Genomic DNA, 22,784 nt, shown 5'->3' on the forward strand with positions numbered 1-22,784 from the left:
TCTCCATCACTTACTGTATTATTGCTCCCTGTACCTGCCTCACCAGTAACATTTCCCAGGTGTGTTTCCAGCATGCTTTTCACGTCTGTTCCTCCTGTGTGCTGTGCTGTGCTCAGTCGTGTCTGACTCTCTGCGACCCCATGGACTGTAGCCCGCCAGGCTCCTCTGTCCCTGAGATTCTCCAGGCAAGAACACTGGAGTGGGTTGCCATGCCCTCCTCCAGGGGATCTTCCCAACCAAGAGATCGAACCTGCATCTCCTTTGTCTCCTGCATTGACAGGCAGATTCTTTACCATCTGAGCCACCAAGGAATAAGACTGTAAACACAGTCAAGGCAGGAATGATCCCTAGACCATTCTGGTATTCTGGGGCTTAATGCTGTCCCTCTTTCTCTAAGGAGTCTAAACATCATCAGACATTAGAGGCCGTTTCCAAGTTCCATGTTCAGTTCAGTTCAGTCACTCAGTCATGTCCGACGCTTTGAGACCTCATGAACCTCAGCACGCCAGGCCTCCCTGTCCCTCACCAACTCCCGGAGTCCATCCAAACCCATGTCCATTGAGTCGGTGAGGCCATCCAACCATCTCATCTTCTGTCATCCCCTTCTCCTCCTGCCCTCAATCTTTCCCAGCATCAGAGTCTTTTCAAATGAGTCAGCTCTTCGCATCAGGTGGCCAAAGGATTGGAGTTTCAGCTTCAACATCAGTCCTTCCAGTGAACACCCAGGACTGATCTCCTTTAGGATTGACTGGTTGGATCTCCTTGAAGTCCAAGAACTCTTAAGAGTCTTTTCCAACACGACAGTTCAAAAGCATCAGTTCTTCAGCACTCAGCTTTCTTTATAGTCCAACTCTCACATCCACACATGACCACTGGAAAAACCATAGACTTGACTAGATGGACCTTTGTTGACAAAGGTCTCTGCTTCTTAATATGCTGTCTAGATTGCTCATAACTTGCCTTCCAAGGAATGAGCATCTTTTAATTTCATGGCTGCAGTCACCGTCTGCAGTGATTTTGGAGCCCCCAAAATAAAGTCTGACACTGTTTCCACTGTTTCCCCACCTATTTGCCGTGAAGTGATGGAACCAGATGCCATGATCTTAGTTTTCTGAATGTTGAGCTTTAAGCCAACTTTTTCACTCTCCTCTTTCACTTTCATCAAGAGGCCCTTTAATTATTCTTCACTTTCTGCCATAAGGGTGATGTCATCTGCATCTTTGAGGTTATTGATATTTCTCCCAGCAATCTTGATTCCAGCTTGTGCTTCATCCATCCCAGCATTTCTCATGATGTACTCTGCATAGAAGTTAAATAAGCAGGGTGACAATTTACAGCCTTGACGTACTCCTTTTCCTATTTGGAACCAGTCTGTTGTTCCATGTCCAGCTCTAACTGTTGCTTCCTGACCTGCATACAGGTTTCTGAAGAGGCAGGTCAGGTGGTCTGGTATTCCCATCTCTTTCAGAATTTTCCACAGTTTATTGTGATCCACACAGTCAAAGGCTTTGGCATAGTCAATAAAGCAGAAATAGATGTTTTTCTGGAACTCTCTTGCTTTTTCCATGATCCAGCGGATGTTGGCAATTTGATCTCTGGTTCCTCTGCCTTTTCTAAAACCAGCTTGAACATCTGGAAGTTCATCTTTCACAGATTGCTGAAACCTGGCTTGGAGAATTTTGAGCATTACTTTACTAGCGTGTGAGATGAGTGCAATTGTGCAGTAGTTTGAGAATTCTTTGGCATTGCCTTCCTTTGGGATTGGAATGAAAACTGACCTTTTCCAGTCCTGTGGCCACTGCTAAGTTTTCCAAATTTGCTGGCATATTGAGTGCAGCACTTTCACAGCATCATCTTTCAGGATTTGAAATAGCTCAACTGGAATTCCATCACTTCCACTAGCTTTGTTCGTAGTGATGCTTCCTAAGGCCCACTTGACTTCACGTTCCAGGATGTCTGGCTCTAGGTGAGTGTTCACACCATCATGATATCGGTCGGGAAGATTTTTTTGTATAGTTCTTCTGTGTATACTTGCCACCTCTTCTTAATATCTTCTGCTTCTGTTAGGTCCATACCATTTCTGTCCTTTATTGAGCCCATCATTGCATGAAATGTTCCTTTGGTATCTCTAATTTTCTTTTTTTTCCCCCAGCTTCTCTATTTTATTTTATTTATTTATTTTAATATTATTATTATTATTATTATTTTACTTTACAATATTGTATTGGTTTTGCCATACATCAACATGCATCTGCCACGGGTGTACATGTGTTCCCCATCCTGAACCTCCCTCCCACCTCCCTCCCCATACCATCCCTCTGGGTCATCCCATTGCACCAGCCCCAAGCTTCCTGTATCCTGCATCGAACCTGGACTGGCGATTCATTTCACATATGATATTATACATGTTTTAATGCCATTCTCCCAAATCATCCCCCACCCCCACAGAGTCCAAAAGACTGTTCTATACATCTGTGTCTCTTTTACTGTCTCGCATACAGAGTTGTCATTACCATCTTTCTAAATTCCATATATATGTGTTAATATACTGTATTGGTGTTTTTCTTTCTGGCTTACTTCACTCTGTATAATAGGCTCCAGTTTCATCCACCTCATTAGAACTGATTCAAATGTATTCTTTTTAATGGTTGAGTAATACTCCATTGTGTATATGTACCACAGCTTTCTTATCCATTCATCTGCTGATGGACATCTAGGTTGCTTCCATGTCCTGGCTATTATAAACAGTGCTGTGATGAACATTGGGGTACACGTGTCTCTTTCCCTTCTGGTTCCTTGGTGTGTATGCCCAGCAGTGGGATTGCTGGGTCGTATGGCAGTTCTAGTTCCAGTTTTTTAAGGAATCTCCACACTGTTCTCCATAGTGGCTGTACTAGTTTGCATTCCCACCAACAGTGTAAGAGGGTTCCCTGTTCTCCACACCCTCTCCAGCATTTATTGCTTGCAAACTTTTGAATCGAAGCTATTCTGACTGGCGTGAAATGGTACCTCATTGTGGTTTTGATTTGCATTTCTCTGATAATGAGTGATGTTGAGCATCTTTTCATGTGTTCGTTAGCCATCTGTATGTCTTCTTTGGAGAAATGTCTGTTTAGTTCTTTGGCCCATTTTTTGATTGAGTCGTTTATTTTTCTGGAATTGAGCTGCAGGAGTTGCTTGCATATTTTTGAGATTAGTTGTTTGTCAGTTGCTTCATTTGCTATTATTTTCTCCCATTCTGAAGGCTGTCTTTTCACCTTGCTTATAGTTTCTTTTGTTGTGCAGAAGCTTTTAATTTTAATTAGGTCCATTTGTTTATTTTTGCTTTTATTTCCAATATTCTGGGAGGTGGGTCATAGAGGATCCTGCTGTGATGTATGTCAGAGAGTGTTTTGCCTATGTTCTCCTCTAAGAGTTTTATAGTTTCTGGTTTTACGTTTAGATCTTTAATCCATTTTGAGTTTATTTTTGTGTATGGTGTTAGAAAGTGTTCTGGTTTCATTCTTTTACAAGTGGTTGACCAGTTTTCCCAGCACCACTTGTTAAAGGGATTGTCTTTTCTCCATTGTATATTCCTGCCTCCTTTGTCAAAGATAAGGTGTCCATATGTGCGTGGATTTATCTCTGGGCTTCCTATTTTGTTCCATTGATCTATATTTCTCCCTTTGTGCCAGTACCATACTTTCTTGATGACTGTGGCTTTGTAGTAGAGCCTGAAGTCAGGCAGGTTGATTCTTCCAGTTCCATTCTTTTTTCTCAAGATTGCTTTGGCTATTCGAGGTTTTTTTGTATTTCCATACAAATTGTGAAATTATTTGTTCTAGCTCTGTGAAAAATACCGTTTGTAGCTTGATAGGGATTGCATTGAATCTATAGATTGCTTTGGATAGTATACTCATTTTCACTATATTGATTCTTCCAATCCATGAACATTGTATATTTCTCCATCTATTAGTGTCCTCTTTGATTTCTTTCATCAGTGTTTTATAGTTTTCTTTATATAGGTCTTTAGTTTCTTTAGGTAGATACATTCCTAAGTATTTTATTCTTTGTGTTGCAATGGTGAATGGAATTCTTTCCTTAATTTCTCTTTCTATTTTCTCATTATTAGTGTATAGGAATGCAAGGGATTTCTGTGTGTTGATTTTATATCCTGCAACTTTACTATATTCATTGATTAGCTCTAGTAATTTTCTGGTGGAGTCTTTAGGGTTTTCTATGTAGAGGATCATGTCATCTGCAAACAGTGAGAGTTTTGCTTCTTCTTTTCCAATTTGGATTCCTTTTATTTCTTTTTCTGCTCTGATTGCTGTGGCCAAAACTTCCAAAACTATGTTGAATAGTAGTGGTGAGAGTGGGCACCCTTGTCTTGTTCCTGACCTTAAGGGAAATGCTTTCAATTTTTCACCATTGAGGATAACGTTTGCTGTGGATTTGTCATATATAGCTTTTATTATGTTGAGGTATGTTCCTTCTATTCCTGCTTCCTGGAGAGTTTTTATCACAAATGGATGTTGAATTTTATCAAAGGCTTTCTCTGAATCTCTTGAGATAATCATATTGCTTTTACTTTTCAATTTGTTAATGTGGTGTATAACATTGATTGATTTGTGGATATTGAAGAATCCTTGCATCCCTGGGATAAAGCCCACTTGGTCATGGTGTATGATCTTTTATATGTATTGTTGGATTCTGACTGCTAGAATTTTATTAAGGATTTTTGCATCTATGTTCATCAATGATATTGGCCTGTAGTTTTCTTTTTTTGTGGCATCTTTGTCAGGTTTTGGTATTAGGGTGATGGTGGCCTCATAGAATGAGTTTGGAAGTTTACCTTCCTCTGCAATTTTCTGGAAGAGTTTGAGTAGGATAGGTGTCAGCTCTTCTCTAAACTTTTGGTAGTATTCAGCTGTGAAGCTGTCTGGACCTGGGCTTTTGTTTGCTGAAAGATTTCTGATTACAGTTTCAATTTCCGTGCTTGTGATGGGTCTGTTAAGATTTTCTATTTCTTCCTCGTTCAGTTTTGGAAAGTTGTACTTTTCTAAGAATTTGTCCATTTCTTCCACGTTGTCCATTTTATTGGCATATAATTGCTGATAGTAGTCTCTTATGATCCTTTGTATTTCTGTGTTGTCTGTTGTGATCTCTCCATTTTCATTTCTAATTTTATTGATTTGATTTTTCTCCCTTTGTTTCTTGATGAGTCTGGCTAATGGTTTGTCAATTTTATTTATCCTTTCAAAGAACCAGCTTTTGGCTTTGTTGATTTTTGCTATGGTCTCCTTTGTTTCTTTTGCATTTATTTCTGCCCTAATTTTTAAGATTTCTTTCCTTCCACTAACCCTGGGGTTCTTCATTTCTTCCTTTTCTAGTTGCTTTAGGTGTAGAGTTAGGTTATTTATTTGACTTTTTTCTTGTTTCTTGAGGTATGCCTATATTGCTATGAACTTTCCCCTTAGCACTGCTTTTACAATGTTCCATAGGTTTTGGGTTGTTGTGTTTTCATTTTCATTCATTTCTATGCATATTTTGATTTCTTTTTTGATTTCTTCTGTGATTTGTTGTTTATTCAGCAGTGTGTTTTTCAGCCTCCATATGTTGGAATTTTTAACATTTTTTCTCCTGTAATTGAGATCTAATCTTACTGCGTTGTGGTCAGAAAAGATGCTTGGAATGATTTCGATTTTTTTTTGAATTTACCAAGGCTAGATTTATGGCCCAGGATGTGATCTATCCTGGAGAAGATTCCATGTGCGCTTGAGAAAAAGGTGAAATTCATTGTTTTGGGGTGAAATGTCCTATAGATATCAATTAGGCCTAACTGGTCTATTGTATCATTTAAAGTTTGTGTTTCTTTGTTAATTTTCTGTTTAGTTGATCTATCCATAGGTGTGAGTGGGGTATTAAAGTCTCCCACTATTATTGTGTTATTGTTAATTTCCCCTTTCATACTTGTTAGCATTTATCTTACATATTGCGGTGCTCCTATGTTGGGTGCATATATATTTAAAATTGTTATCTCTTCTTCTTGGATTGATCCTTTGATCATTATGTAGTGTCCTTTGTCTCTTTTTACAGCCCTGTTTTAAAGTCTACTTTATCTGATATGAGTATTGCTACTCCTGCTTTCTTTTGGTCTCTATTTTTATGGAATATCTTTTTCCAGCCCTTCACTTTCAGTCTGTATGTGTCCCCTGTTTTGAGGTGGGTCTCTTGTAGACAACATATATAGGTGTCTTGTTTTTGTATCCATTCAGCCAGTCTTTGTCTTTTGGTTGGGGCATTCAACCCATTTACGTTTAAGGTAGTTATTGATACGTATGATCCCGTTGCCATTTACTTTATTGTTTTGGGTTCGAGTTTATACACCGTTTTTGTGTCTCCTGTCTAGAGAATATCCTTTAGCATTTGTTGGAGAGCTGGTTTGGTGGTGCTGAATTCTCTCAGCTTTTGCTTGTCTGTAAAGCTTTTGATTTCTCCTTCATATTTGAATGAGATCCTTGCTGGGTACAGTAATCTGGGCTGTAGGTTATTTTCTTTCATCACTTTAAGTATGTCCTGCCATTCCCTCCTGGCCCTGAAGAGTTTCTATTGAAAGATCAGCTGTTATCCTTATGGGAATCCCCTTGTGTGTTATTTGTTGTTTTTCACTTGCTGCTTTTAATATTTGTTCTTTGTGCTTGATCTTTGTTAATTTGATTAATATGTGTCTTGGGGTGTTTCGCCTTGGGTTTATCCTGTTTGGGGCTCTCTGGGTTTCTTGGACTTGGGTGATTATTTCCTTTCCTATTTTAGGGAAGTTTTCAACTATTATCTCCTCAAGTATTTTCTCATGGTCTTTCTTTTTGTCTTCTTCTTCTGGGACTCCTATGATTCGAATGTTGTGGCATTTAATATTGTCCTGGAGGTCTCTGAGATTGTCCTCATTTCTTTTAATTCGTTTTTCTTTTTTCCTCTCTGATTCATTTCTACCACTCTATCTTCTATTTCACTAATCCTATCTTCTGCCTCCATTATTCTACTATTTGTTGCCTCCAGAGTGTTTTTTATCTCATTTATTGCATTATTCATTATATATTGATTCTTTTTTATTTCTTCTAGGTCCTTGTTAAACCTTTATTGCATTTTCTCAATCCTTGCCTCCAGGCTATTTATCTGTGATTTCATTTTTATTTCAAGATTTGGATCATTTTCACTATCATTATTTGGAATTCTTTATCAGGTAGATTCCCTATCTCTTCCTCTTTTGTTTGGTTTGGTGGGCATTTATCCTGTTCCTTTACCTGCTGGGTATTCCTCTGTCTCTTCATCTTGTTTATATTGCTGAGTTTGGGGTGGCCTTTCTGTATTCTGGCAGTTTGTGGAGTTCTCTTTATTATGGCGTTTCCTCACTGTGGGTTGGGTTGTATCGGTGGCTTGTGACGGTTTCTTGGTTAGGGAAGCTTGTGTCGGTGTTCTGGTGGGTGGAGCTGGATTTCTTCTCTCTGGAGTGTGCAGTGAAGTGTCTAGTAACAAGTTATGAGATGTCAATGGGTTTGGAGTAACTTTGGGCAGTCTGTATTTTGAAGCTCAGGGCTGTGTTCCTGGAGAATTTGCATGGTATGTCTTGCTCTGGAACTTGTTGGCCTTGGGTGGTGCTTGGTTTCAGCATAGGTATGGAGGCGTTTGATGAACTCCTATTGCTTAATGTTCCTGGAGTCAGGTGTTCTATGATGCTCTCAGGATTTGCACTTAAGCCTCCTGCTTCTGGTTTTCAGTCTTATTTTTACAGTAGTCTCAAGACTTCTCCTTCTATACAGCACTGTTGATAAAACATCTAGGTTAAAGATGAAAAGTTTCTCCACAGTGAGGGACACCCAGAGAGGTTCACAAAGTTACATGGGGAAGAGAAGAGGGAGGATGGAGTTAGAGGTGACCCGAATGAGATGAGGTGGAATCAAAAGAGGAGAGAGCAAGCTAGCCAGTAGTCACTTCCTTATGTGCACTCCACAGTCTGGACTGCTCAGAGATGTTCATGGAGTTATACAGAGAAGAGAAGAGGGAGGAAGGAGACAGAGGTGGCCAGGAGGATAAAAGGGGGGAATGAAAAGGAGAGACACAGATCCAGTCAGTAATCAGTTCCCTAAGTGAGCTCCACCGTCTGGAATACACAGAGATTCAGAGAGTTGGGTATAGAAGAGAAGGGGGAGGGAGGAGACAGAGGTGACCTAGTGGAGAGAAAGGAGAGTCCAAAGGGGGAGAGAGCAGTCAAGCCAGTAATCTCGCTCCCAGGTAAAAATAGGTACTGAAGATTGGGTTCTTAAAGGTACAAATTTGATAACAAATACCAAAAAGCAAAGATTAAAATTCTAGAGGTTGGATTTTCAAAAATACAATATTAAAGAAACGAAGAAGAAAAAAACACAAAGTCACAAAAGTTATTAAAATATATATACATAAAGTTTGCTTTAAAAAATAGTCTTTTTTTTGCAAAGTAATAGTAGGTTATAAAAATGAAAATTAAAGGAGTAATCAGATCAGATCAGATCAGATCAGTCGCTCAGTCGTGTCCGACTCTTTGTGACCCCACGAATCGCAGCACGCCAGGCCTCCCTGTCCATCACCAACTCCCGGAGTTCACTGAGACTCACGTCCATCGAGTCAGTGATGCCATCCAGCCATCTCCTCCTCTGTCATCCCCTTCTCCTCCTGCCCCCAATCCCTCCCAGCATCAGAGTCTTTTCCAATGAGTCAACTCTTCACATGAGGTGGCCAAAGTACTGGAGTTTCAGCTTTAGCATCATTCCTTCCAAAGAAATCCCAGGGCTAATCTCCCTCAGAATGGACTGGTTGGATCTCCTTGCAGTCCAAGGGACTCTCAAGCGTCTTCTCCAACACCACAGTTCAAAAGCATCAATTCTTCGGTGCTCAGCCTTCTTCACAGTCCAACTCTCACATCCATACATGACCACAGAAAAAACCATAGCCTTGACTAGATGGACCTTTGTTGGCCAAGTAATGTCTCTGCTTTTGAAATATGCTATCTAGGTTGGTCATAACTTTCCTTCCAAGGAATAAGCATCTTTTAATTTCATGGCTGTAGTCACCATCTGTAGTGATTTTGGAGCCCGGAAAAATAAAGTCTGACACTGTTTCCACTGTTTCCCCATCTATTTCCCATGAAGTGGTGGGACTGGATGCCATGATCTTAGTTTTCTGAATATTGAGCTTTAAGCCAACTTTCTCACTCTCCACTTTCACTTTCATCAAGAGGCTTTTGAGTTCCTCTTCACTTTCTGCCATAAGGGTGGTGTCATCTGCATATCTGAGGTTATTTATATTTCTCCCGGCAATCTTGATTCCAGTTTTTGTTCCTCCAGCCCAGCGTTTCTCATGATGTACTCTGCATAGAAGTTAAATAAACAGGTGACAATATACAGCCTTGACGAACTCCTTTTCCTATTTGGAAGCATTCTGTTGTTCCATGTCCAGTTCTAACTGTTGCTTCCTGACCTGCATACAAATTTCTCAAGAGGCAGAGCAGGTGGTCTGGTATTCCCATCTCTTTCAGAATTTTCCACAGTTTATTGTGATCCACACAGTCAAAGGCTTTGGCATAGTCAATAAAGCAGAAATATATGTTTTATAGAGGACTTAAAAATTATAAAAGAGTTAAAAAAGAAAAAAAGAAAAAGAAAAAATAAGAAGAAAAGAAAAGAAAAAGGAAAGAATGATCGTAAAAATAGTAAAAATATATCTAGGACTTTCTCTGGTGTTGTGGGCAGTGTGGGGTCAGTTCATTTTCAGATAGTTTCTTGGTCCGGCTTATATTTCTCAAGATCTGTAGGCCCCTTCCTATGCAGTCGGTACTAAATACAGGGTTTTAATCTATTGCACCTGTCACTTCCCAGGCGGTTCCCTCGGTTTTAGCTTCTGTTTGCTGGTCTCTTCAGTGTCTGATTTTCGCCCTGACACAATGGGGCGGTGGTGGACACTTTTTTAGGCTCACTTGTTCAGTGGCGCTGTGGGGAGGGAGGGATGCTGCAGACAAATAACACTGGCGTGTGCTCTTAGTATCTCAGCCACACTGGGCCTGTGCCCCGCTCACGGTGCGTTCATCCTCCCTGCCCACATAGCTCAGGCTCTAGGTTGCTCCACCAGAACGGTCCGAGGCCGGCCCTGGGCTGCATGTACCTCCTAGGTCCAAGCCACTCAGGTTCAGGCACTCGGGTAGTCCTCAGAGGCGCAGACTCCGTTGGGCTTGCGTTTTGTGCCCTTCCCAGCTCCGAGCAGCTCAGGTGATGAGGTGTTTGGTGAGCGCGGTCGCTGCGACTTATCGCCTCTCCCGACCCTGCTGCTTGGTTTTCTGGGTGTACAACTGGCACACCTTCTCAGGTGGATGACTGTCCAGGACCCGAAGAAGTCTTAGTAAGCAAGGAAGCCTGCTTGCAGTTTGGTAGGTAATGTCTCTCTGGGGCTGCGATTGCTCTCTTGCGGCTTTGGCTGCCTGTCACTGGAGGAGGATGGTCTGCAGCCGGCTAGTTCTATTCCGCCCTTTGTTCTGTGCGTGGGCCTGGCGGTGTCTTAGGGCTTTTCGCGTGGTAGCTATCCCACAGTCTGGTTTGTTAGCCCAGATTAATTCGCTCTGATTTCCCTCGGGGGAATTCCGCCCAATCCTTACTCTAAGCAATGCAGCCCGCGCCTCCCTGCCCAGCCCCCGCTTGCTAGTGGCGGGCGCAGGCCTCTGCGCTGCTTCTCCTCCAGGAAAGTTGCCATTGGGCTCCTAATCTGTGGGTTTTAATTATTTACTTATTTTTCCTCCCTATTATGTTGCCCTCTGTGCTTCCAAGGCTCAGCACAGACTCAGCAGTGAGAGTGTTTCCTGGTGTTTGGAAACTTCTCTATTTTTAAGACTCCCTTCCCGGGATGGAGCTCTGTCCCTACCTCTTTTGTCTCTTTTTTTGTCTTTTATATTTTTCCTACCTCCTTTCAAAGAGAATGGGCTGCTTTTCTGGGTGCCTGATGTCGTCTGCTGGCATTCAGAAGTTCTTTTGTGGATTTTACTCAGCGTTTAAATGTTCTTTTGATGAATTTGTGGGGGAGAAAATGGTCTCCCCGTCCTATTCCTCCGCCATCTTAGGACCGCCTCCTCTAATTTTCTTGAAGAGATCTCTAGTCTTTCCCATTCTGTTGTTTTCCTCTATTTCTTTGCATTGATTGCTGAGGAAGGCTTTCTTATCTCTCCTTGTTATTCTTTGGAACTCTGCATTCAAATGGGTATATCTTTCCTTTTCTCCATTGCTTTTCTCTTCTCTTATCTTCACAGCTATTTGTAAGGCCTCCTCAGACAGCCACTTTGCTTTTTTGCATTTCTTTTCCGTGGGGATGGTCTTGATCCCTGTTTCCTGTACAATGTCACGAACCCCCATCCATAGTTCATCAGGCACTCTATCAGATCTAGTTCCTTAAATCTATTTCTCACTTTCACTGTATAGTCATAAGGGATTTGATTTAGGTCATACCTGAATGGTCTAGTGGTTTTCCCCACTTCTTCGATTTCAGTCTGAATTTGGCAATAAGAAGTTCATGATCTGAGCCACAGTAAGCTCCTGGTCTTGTTTTTGCTGACTGTATAGAGCTTCTCATCTTTGGCTGCAAAGAATATAATCAATCTGATTTTGGTGTTGACCATCTGGTGATGTCCATGTGTAGAGTTTTCTCTTGTGTTGTTGGAAGAGGGTGTTTGCTATGACCAGTGTGTTCTCTTGGCAGAACTGTATTAGCTTTTGTCCTGCTTCATTTTGTACTCCAAGGCCAAATTTACCGGTTACTCTAGGTGTTTCTTGACTTCCTACTTTTGCATTCCAGGCCTCTATAATGAAAAGGACATCTTTTTTTGGGTGTTAGTTCTAGAAGGTCTTGTAGGTCTTCATAGAACCGTTCAACTTCAGCGTCTTCAGCATTCCTGGTCAGGACATAGACTTGGATTACCGTGATATTAAATGGTTTGCCTTGGAAATGAACAGAGATCATTCTTTCATTTTTGAGATTTCATCCAAATACTGCATTTCCAAGTTCCATGTAGTTTGAAGGTAAATCACAGTCTGAAGGCAAATCGTTACTCAGCCGTGTGTGGGCACTGAACATACTAGTTCTATGTGCTGACATGGCTGTCTGCCTCTCAAATTAAGGACTTTAAACATACAGTGAGTTTAACCTCACTGAATTTGCTCTCCCAGTGTTAGATGGTTGTAACACCTAGAAATCAACATAATTAATATAGGTGCCATCCATTTACATTATATTCTTCTTTCTCTGTATTTTTTTTTTACCATTATGGAAAGTTTTGTATTTTGGAAATTTGACTTTCTGAAGTTTCATAGAGGAATAGTCTTACTGGCATTGCTAGTTCATTAACAGATGTCTAATGAATTCTTTGCTCATTTCTCTTTTTTCTCTTTTCACAAAAGGAGCTGGTGGCTGGTCTCCACTTGTGTCAAATAAATACCAGTGGTTGCAGATTGACCTTGGAGAGAGGATGGAGATCACTGCCGTGGCCACCCAAGGGGGATATGGGAGCTCCAACTGGGTGACCAGCTACCTCCTGATGTTCAGCGACAGCGGCAGGAACTGGAAGCAGTATCGCCAGGAGGACAGTATCTGGGTATGTTTCTTTAACAGAATACATGGCCTCTCAGAGGAGGAAGCATGGTCATTCCTACAGACAGTTTAAGAATCTCTTAAACTTTGTTTAGGATCAGAATCTTTGGACTTACTTAGAAAACATTTTCCAATGTATTAATATTCATTTTCCAATACATTTTATGGTTTAATTTAAGAAAATACTAAAAGTAAACTTATTTCACAGAGTCCTCAGAAACTGAAGGAAAAAAAAAATCTCATTAGTGCTCTAAATAGTGTGAAGATTAAAGGAAGAAACCAAGCCTGTATAAAACATTTTTTGTTTAGTAACATAGCAGTTTTGCATTGCCTTTATTTAAGGTTGGCAAAAAGAATTTTTTTTGTTGTTCTGATGACTCTGAGAAATATGAATTAATGTCTCCCTAGTATATAGAGGTTTTTATATATAATATTTAGAATATTTATATATGTCTTATACGCACATATATGATTTATATATAAACCTTTCTGTAGTCTTTTCAAGTGTTAAAATGCTGTGTTTTGTGGACAGGGCACAGCTGTTACAAGGGAGACTGACCAGGAGGCAGTTTGTAATAAAGTGAGTGGTATTTGTAGTTGACCGAGTATACATGAACACCCAGTGGGAGAAGGAAGCTAAAGAAAGTTTGCTTGCTGGTGAAGAAAGGACTTCTTTTTTAGTGTAGAAAAGTATTGGTTTGGATTTTATGTGGGCCAGGGACAACATACTGCAATCAAAGAACTTTTTTTTTTTTTTAAATTTTCCTCTGACTGAGCTGCTGGAACCAGAGAAAATGAGTAACTTAATGAAGCGTTGTTCTTAGCACACAGATAATTTGGAGGCCTGTTTGGGCACATAATGATAATTTTCTTTGATCAGTCAACGGCCTGTCTTTTGAAACTTCCTAGAACTCCGTGACACATTGTAAACTCATTGAAGAAAGGGACTGTGATTATTCACCTTTGTATCTCTGAAGCACTTGGTGGTCATTCAGTTGCATGTTTATTGATGTAAGTTGAATTGAGAAAATGTAGCCCTGCTCTTTCTCTAGAGAGAACGACTGTTAGGCTGGAAGTTTTCTGTAAGCATTTTCAGAAAACCTGCCTTAAAATCCAAAGGAAGTTGAAGTTATGTATAAGAGCAAGAAAAATTGGATATTACGGTTGAATTAATCCCATGAAAACCATTCAAACTGGGGATAAATTAAACAGTAATTATGAACCAATAGCTGTGAAAGCCTAATGAGGTATTTTTTTAACTAGGTGTTTGGATTATCTTTTACTCTTTTCTTCTAAATAAGCTTTGGATTTTAAACTAGATAAGTAGTGGCTAATATTTAGCTGTATTAAGTAAGATGTGTATTTTGACATTTTTTAGAGAGAAAGATTAACCATGAAAATTAATTGTTTTCATGGATCAAGCTTGAGGAAAGCCAAACCTGGACAGTGCTGTTCGTCTTTTTCACTTACCTTGTAAAAAGCGAGGTGGTCAGGGTGCATTAGTGACACGAATGATATCCTTAACTAATCCAAACCAATCAATGTAAAGATAGATGTATCTATCACAGTTACTTGGCTTGGTAATATCGTTTTTAGACTCTGACTACGGTCAGAATGGACTAACAGATTTGGGAAGGACTGGACTATAATTTTGGATATGGTAAAGAAAACAGATGGATAACTGAACGTCAAGATCAAAACTGAGACTTGCCGCTGATGCCATGACCACACATAAAATGGATACGGTTATGGTGTAGGTAAAACAGCTCAAATCTTCAAACATTGTCAATATATGTATAAACACACGTGCGCACGCACATACACACACATACTCATGCTGTCTGTCCATCCCAGGTAGGCTCATAGTTCTCTCTTTACCCCGTAATTACTCAGGTCCCTCCCTGAGGGAAGCCCCCCTCTGTGACTCTACAATAGCAACGCAGGCAAAATGAAACATGGTGAATTGTAACCTGGTGCCAGGTTGTTTAAAATGATCTGGCACAGATCACTTTAATGTGGGGTTTTTTGTTTAGCTAAAGACCAATTTTTAATTGATGTTCGTAGTAAGGAATTTGACTCTCTGTCACATTTAGCACATCTGTATTTTGTAACTTTTTTTTTTTTTTGCCCATTATGGGTAATGTATCCAGATTATACAAAACATGACAATTTTTTTAAGCGCTTCACAGTCTGCTCCAGATGATACAAATAAATCTGTGGAAGAGAGTTAGGGAACCCATAAAGCATTATAGGAGAATGTGATGGAAAGAGGAAGAAAAGGCAGTTGTTACAAGTTTAGAAACACATAAAATAAAACCCATCAACATGGATAGAAATGCTGCCGTGGGGATTCCTTATTCTCCTTCAATGTATTCTCTTCGAGCACTAGAGAGAGCAATGACTTCTGTACACCTGAAAGAATTCATCAAATGCCCTGCTGCTTCTTACAAATAATGTTTAAAAAAGAAAGGCAAAATACTTCATTTGTTATCTTTACGGCCATGCATATACTTGATAGAACTGTAAATTTGAGAGAAACATATTTTTTAAAAATTAATTTTTGGATAAAACTTATAGTCCAGTGCCCACAAATATAATTTATACAAAGTACTCTTTCTAGATGGCATATAAATATTTTGCAAAAAATAGAGAATGCAAACTGCTGTAATTGTTCCTCTCGAAGACAAAACAAAATTTCTCAACATCCACAGTCAAAAGACTTTTCAGCCAGTTTATTGTAAACGATTGGAAAAGGAAGTGTGAAGTATAATTTTTGCTCATCTAAGAACAATTTCTGGAATTTCATAAAACTAACATCTTAGAAAATTATTTTAAGCAGAGTAACATGTGCAGGAACTTTACAGCTGTATTATACAAATTCTCTCTTTTACACTGCAGACGATAAGGGCAAGGGACGGGATAGCACTAATTTTATGAATTATTTAAGGAAATACGATTATTATGCACAATGAGGCTTCCCTGGTGGCCCAGACAGTAAAGAATTTGCCTGCAATGCAGGAGACTTGGATTTGATACCTGGGTCAGGAAGATGCCCTGGAGAAAAAGAATGGCTACCCACTCCAGTATTCTTGCCCAGAGAGTTCCATGGACAGAGAGGAGCCTGGTAGGCTACAGTTCATGGGGTTGGAGTGTATTATGCACAATATTTCAATTGTATCTCATTTTTCAAACAAAAAACCATAATTTCATATTAACATATTTCTGAAGTTAATATAACTTTTTTTAAATTAAAAGTGTTGAGTGTCGTGGTTTGGCTTTGGCTAGTGAAAGACACGGAGGCCCCCATGACGTGTATAGTCAATTAGACAAAAGTATCTCCTGTCACCATATAGTCACAGCATTATTATCACTGTGAATGATTGAGCTGTCAACTCTATACCACCTGCAAAGATTTTAACATGTATTTATGTCCAGTCAAATAAATAAGTGGCTGGGGTCATTTAATAGAAAACCCAATGAGGCAGAAATTCAAGTGAGAGGTGTGTGGTAAGCCTGGTGGACTCGCCACTTTGTGAGGTGCAGCTTTCCTAGACCTTTCCCTCTGTTGACCTTTCTCCTATGTTATTCTAGTATTCTAAGCCCACCACATGTGTGGTGATATAAAGTGTAACAGCACTGATGCCCTGTATGTCAACATGTCAAATCATCAAGCTTAATGCCTTGCAATCCTTGGCTCAGAACTTGGGCAAATGCCTGGAGAGTGCTTTAAGCTGCTTCTGCTTTTCAACACAGCCTCTGCTTGAGTGCCAGAAAGATGTTTTTTATTGAAAGTCTATATGATTCGTCTGTATTCCCAGGGACTCTCCTGTTGGTATTTCTATTTAACTTGGTTCTCTCACTTTTGGAAATGATTAACCTAGGAGTGCCTGGTTGGAGGTGGCTGCATTGGGGTTTTTAATGTGACGTTGGTCATAAATCAGAACAATTAGTCTGCTGGGTGCCTTCTCAATCAAGCAGCATGGTTTATTTCACCTCGTCCCATCTGTGCCCATTCTGTAACACGTTATGTCAGTCCCTTCTCATAAACTTCCTGGGCTCACGTAAATTGGAACTTTACATGAATATGTAATATACAAAAATATATATTAACCCCTGTAAACTGTGGGAACACATATGCATTGAATAAGATAAATGGCAACGTTGCTTCACATTCTTCCAGTTGACCTGTCCCTAAGCAAGCAAAATAAAAGTAATTTGAAGAGAGTGATTAGGGTCAGCAGATTTGATTTAATGCCCCCTTCAGAGCACACACTCACATCCAGTTTATCCTCAAAGCATCAACCAGAGGATGGCATGTTTTAAAACCACTTTACAGCTCGTGTCTCACATTCCCCCACGTGACAGTTCAGGGACGAGACACCACCCTCTTTTCTCCCCTCTTATCCTTGCTGTGATGCAGTGCTGCAGATGTCTGCATCTGACTCTTCTCATTCCCCAGTCCCAGGAGGTACATTTGGAAATCTCTCTGGGAAGCGATTCTGTCCTTCTGAAGTGTTTCTTTATTGCTGCATAAGATGCAGTCAGTTAGGTCTTCTAAAAACTAATGCATGAGCGTCTCTTTCCTATTTTACATTTTTAATTTTCAAACTTACCACACATAATCAGAGAAGAGGCTAGAAAAATATATAAAGGTAGAAAGGAGGAAAGATTTGGCATTGATACAATATATTCCTTAAAAATCTAAGAGAACATCTTATTTTTTTTTAAAGATAATTCAATAAACTCTGTGCCTAACAATAAAATTAATTTTTAAAACCTGTAATTTATCTTTCTACATATAAAAAACTAGGTAGACAACATAAAAGGAAAACATATGCTCCACTTAAAATAGAACTCCCAAATGATAAATATCAAGGGAGAAAGTAAAAAGAAATTACGAGATTTATGAAGATAATATTTAGAATATTACTAATGAACATAAAAGAAGATGATTAAATGTGAAGACATATCTATCTGAAATAGAAAGCAATACACCAGCAGCAGGTCACTTACTTAGGCAGATTTTATTAACAGTACTTCTGTGCAGCCGAGTACTGGATGGCCATCAGAAACAGATGATGTAAAAATACACTGGCCATTGCTGCAGTGAATTTCAAAACCAATGGAAAATTTTCAATTGAAGTGTCATTTGATACTGAAGAATAAATCTTAAGGACTGAGGAGAAAGAGATGGGGACAATGGATGGAATATATGTCAATTTATTAAAGCACAGGTAAAGATTGGATTTATATGAAGTTTCAAAGGGGATAATCTGAGACTGAAAGAAATGAAGGGCAGCAGAGAGGAGTGGATAGGAAACAATCCAATTATTGATTTTTTAAAAAAAAAAACAAACATAATGGCTATCTCCCACTTGTTAGATGAAATTATCTTTTAACAGTTATTGATAGTACCAAGCCTATGGGAGTTATCAATATGTAGCATCATATATTATTTTTAATATTATTTTAGTAGTTTATATATTTATATTTTACAGTGGTTGGATGGCATTTATATGTGCAACGTGTCATCTAATCTTTGATCATAAAATAGAAAAACACCACATTTCTGATACTAAATTGGTTTGTGAGTCAGCACTCAGTCAGAAAATCAGAAATTACTCTGGGCATCTGAAACTGCAAAGTCATTCTAGAAAATTGGTTACAGGTAGTGGAAAAGCTGATCAAAGCAAATCAGGTGTGAGGTGGTGCACCCTTCAGAGCCCAGCAGCAGCAAGCAGACACTAACTTCTCAGGAGTGGAGGGATAATGAGAAGGTGGTGTTTCTAGAGTTTGTAGCTGACACTGTTCAGTTAGTGCTAGAACCGTGGCAGGGACTGTCCAATGGAAGATTCTGGAAGCAAGGCTTGTCCATGGGGAGCAGGAGCCTTGAAAGAGGCTCAGCCACTACTGAGAAGCTGCCTGAGGCATTGAAAGAGTGGGGAGAAATATCCAGGCTCCCCCTTCCTCTCACCTGTCAAACTCTCTCTGCCCGACAGGAAGCTTGCTCGCACAGGACCTGGGACTGTCAGTCTCCATCACTCAGCCTTCCTGTGGCTCAGAATAGAGCAGGGAACAGTGATACATGGCTCTAAGGGAAACAAGCACAGCCCTAAGAAGCTATGTTGTTCCTAAGGAAGTCTCACCTCTATAAACTTTTTCCTACAGAATGAGGGAGAATTCAGGTACTTGCTGAGTAATTTAATCCCTCATTCCTTTCAGTAGTAAAATTGCAGGCTTCTCCATCAAGAAGGTTGATCAGTAATACTTTGATACGGAAGGAATTGAGATGTCTACAGTAAGTTCCCACCTTGTTAGGGTGGCTTAGTGCCTGAGTCATGTCTGACTCTTTTGCGACCCCATGGACTGTAGCCCACCAGACTCCTCTGTCCTTGAGATTTCCCAGGCAAGCATACTGGAGTGGGTTGCCATGTCCTTCTCCCAAGTTCCCACCTAAGTTCATGTTAATTTAGCTCTCTTTCCTCCTGTCAATACTGATGAATATGCAAAGCTAGGGAAGAACAGTATTTCAACCGGAATTCATGGTGTAGATGAAATCATTGGTTTAGTGTCATTTTTTACACATAATCTACTGTAAGGCGGGAGAAAAACATAAATTATGAATTCACCGTCTTGTTGTTTATCACAGTACATACTGAAGACAGAGTATAGTTTTGCCTTCTATGTGGGAGAGAGAGCATTGCTGTGTTTCTCATCAGACATTCTATAGCTGAGTCCAGGACTCCCCTGCAGAGGATCAAGTAGAAGGGTGTATCTGTGGATTAATGCACGCTGTTGTTGCCTCTAGGATGGGGCTGTTGCACACATTTGTTGTGCAAACACAGCCCACTGCTCCTTTATTGAAGTGTTTCTGCTTGCCTGGCAGACTGGGTGGCCACATCCCGTCCCGGATGTGGCACGTTTCATTGGCAGCTTCTTCATGTACCGCAGCTTCTATCTCAGACACTTAGTTGCTGCTCTCAGGACATTCCCAAGGTTCCTTGTGTTTTCAGACTTCTCTTCTGGGCATGCTCTTCAGTTCTGTGAGGCCTGCGTCATCCCTCCCAGTGTAGGGCCTTTCAGGCACTTACTCTAGTCCAGCCTGCCCCATCGCTTTTCCAGTCGTCACCAACTCATCTCTAGAGTCTTTTCCCAATGGCATCTGCCATTGTGTTATTTCCAGGAAGACTTTCTGGAGAATTTTGCCTAGTTTGTATAACCTTAATCAGCTGAATTTCAAACTCATTCATATATTTTTCATTTGCTTTCACTCTACTTATACATTTTCCTTTCTTCCAGATTTTACATGTGACAGAAATTCCCAAACACTGCTGGCTAAAATGCATACTGTACCTACTGAATTCCTAGGATACAGGAGATAGTCCAAGGAAAGAGTAAATGTGGTTGGAGAGAGGACCACCGTACTGTTTTGCTAATGTGGTTTAGAATTGATATTAACAAAAGCATAATGGTAAAAGGAAGCACTTTTGTGATTATTTACTTCAGACCCAAAACCCAGTGATCCGGTGATGTTTCTGTTGGTTCACAATGCAGAGGTTCTGCATGTTTACTCGGTGAGGGTGCGCGTGTGCTTGTGTGTGCGTGCTTAGTCGCTCAGTCATGTCAGACTCTGTGTGACCCTATGGACTGTAGCTCACCAGACTCCTCTGTCCGTGGAATTTTCTGGGCAAGTATACTGGAATGGGTTGCCATTTCCTCCTCCAGGGGATCTTCCCCACCCAGGGATGGAACTCATATCTCCTTTGTCTCCTGCATTGCAGGCGGATTCTTTACCCACTGAGCCATGGGGGAAGCCCACTGAGATGAGGGTATCCATCTGATATTTTGTATAAGTATGTAAAAGAAGAACTCCTAGTCATAACCAGGACTTGAGCCATACAGCTTTATCCATCCACATTCCCAATTGCTGTTAGGAGTCCTGCTTCTGAGCTGGTATTGTCTCAGATTTTCTCTTTATATTATTATCTGCCTCTTACTCCTTTCAGAAATGTCCATAAAGAATAATCCTTTGGTTGATTTAGAAGAGCCATGCTTTCAGAAAGTGTTAGGGCATTTGTCCAGAAGTAGCCATGAGGATGAAAGGAAGAAAACATGAAGCAAAATGCTAGGAAGTATTCTGCAGAGCTGTGTCTATAAATCAGAGAGATGCAGTTCAAAAGAAATCATATTTGATTTGTATTCTGCAAATGAAAATTTTATTTGGCTTTGAACTCCTATCTTCCCTTCCGTGCTTCTTATTGTTATTATTAATCTCTCATACTGAAAGGTTGTCTTCCTTTTGGAGCCTTGAACATTTTAAGTACTTAATAACAGGGTTCTTTTTCAATAAGAGAGAGAGAAGAGAGAAATTGCTAGAGCAGTGAAAAGAGATCCTCGGGGAGCAATGGCTTTATTACAATATGTCAGAGTCATCATGAGCTGGGGGTGGGTGGGGAATATAAGTTTCAGAGAAAAAAAGCTTATATTTATTTTAGCAAGTTTGTGGAAAAGTTGCAGAAAATAGTCCTAAGAGCCACAAAGCTATTATGGTAATGGCAGTTCCATTTTTATACTCTGGAATTCAAAGGTAAAAAAAAAATTTTCCCAATATGTCGCTTTGGCATATAGATTTTTGATCCTTAGATTAGAATAAATACATAAATTAATTAAGCTTACAGTGCTATTTATGCTTTCTTTAAAAATTTGCATGTCAGAGATGACAGATAAATACAAAAACTAAATTGGAAAGAAATTGGTCTTTTCTATGTCTCCCTCTTGGTTTTTTTCCATAAAATCAAGCACTTTGGATACATGAGCACACATTGAATTTCCATATGATTCCTCTAAATTTTTTTGGTTTGTACTTTTAAATTCTTAGCCTTCGAGTGTTTAATTTGTCTGAACTGCATAACGTATACACTTGACTCTAGCACAAGTTTTTAAAAAGACGTTTTCACAAATAAGGAACTGTAATTTGTATGATTAGACCAGGCATGTATGTATTTTCATGAAATATATTCCTTCTATTTATTTCTGTTTACTCTCTGCTTAGAACACCGCATAGGGCTTTTCTACACTGGAGTCTTCCGCCCCGAGGAAATCTATACAGCTTTTCACATTGGGCCACACATGGCTGTATCCTGCCTCCACTCCAGGAAAGTCCCTGTGAATCGTCCTCTCCCCTCCTCTCCTCCGTTGAAACTCACCATCCCCAGGCTCTGGATTGAAAGCAGAATAAACATGATGGGCTCTGATAATCCGGGACAACTGAGGCAAATGCCATCAGCACACAGTGGTCTCAGTTTCTGTGCACATGCCCAGGACGGCTTTCTGGAAACCATGGTACTATTTCTCTAGTCTGGGCCAAGAGTGACTCGGATAGTTGGCGTGTCAAATCAGGTCCAGTTCAAAGTAGCAAAGTACTTTGAAAATACTACACCAAAGTACCAGAGCTGTGGCACGCAAAAGGAAGAAGAGGCGCAGGCTGTGGATGGCCGTAGGAAGTCATCTCTGTTACCAGGCCACAGGCCTTCAGATGCAGGCACCATCTCTAACAGCTGTGTGACTCTGGACAAGTTGCTTTTACCCCCTGCAAATTGCAATAATAAATGCCTTAAAGAATTTGTATGAGGGAGGAAGGAAGTGGGATGAGGGGAAGGAGGAAGGGACTTTTGCAGAATTAAATGCAAAAAAAAAGAGAAAACCTATAAAAACTCATGCAAAAGTTTTTTTTTTTTTTTTTTTTAATATAAATACCGTTATGAACTTAGCAAAGAATCAGGTGAAGACTAGTGTGGATTTTCAATCTGCCAACAATGGTGCCATTTTAAAGAATTCAATAGTCAGCACTTAAGTACTTAGCTCACAACTACTTAAGGGCTTTGTTCTTGTTTAGTTGCTAACTCATGTCTGATTCTTTGTGACCCTGTGGATTGTAGCCCACCAGGTTCTTCTATCCAGTGATTTTCTAGGCAAGAACACTGGAGTGGGTTGCCATGCCCTCCTCCAGGAGGATCTTCCCAACCCAGGGACTGAAGTCAGGTCTCTCGCATTGTAGGCAGATTCTTTACCACTGAGCCACCTGGGAATTAGAGAAGGCAATGGCACCCCACTCCAGTACTCTTGCCTGGAAAAATCCCATGGGT

The 22,784-nt window shown here is 40.1% G+C and overlaps 1 protein-coding gene across 4 annotated transcripts in view; it reads left to right on the forward strand.

The window, feature by feature from the left end:
* The window catches only part of CNTNAP4 (contactin associated protein family member 4), a 313,164-nt gene that overhangs the window by 82,618 nt on the left and 207,762 nt on the right, over nucleotides 1-22,784 (forward strand). For all 4 annotated transcript variants that reach the window (XM_059876848.1, XM_059876847.1, XM_010814367.4 and 1 more), the window contains exon 3: nucleotides 12,450-12,643. In XM_059876848.1, coding sequence (XP_059732831.1) covers nucleotides 12,450-12,643 — 194 coding nt within the window. The remainder of the gene's footprint in view (nucleotides 1-12,449; nucleotides 12,644-22,784) is intronic.

Source organism: Bos taurus, chromosome 18, assembly GCF_002263795.3.
Source record: "Bos taurus isolate L1 Dominette 01449 registration number 42190680 breed Hereford chromosome 18, ARS-UCD2.0, whole genome shotgun sequence".
Taxonomy (NCBI): Eukaryota; Metazoa; Chordata; class Mammalia; order Artiodactyla; family Bovidae; genus Bos; species Bos taurus.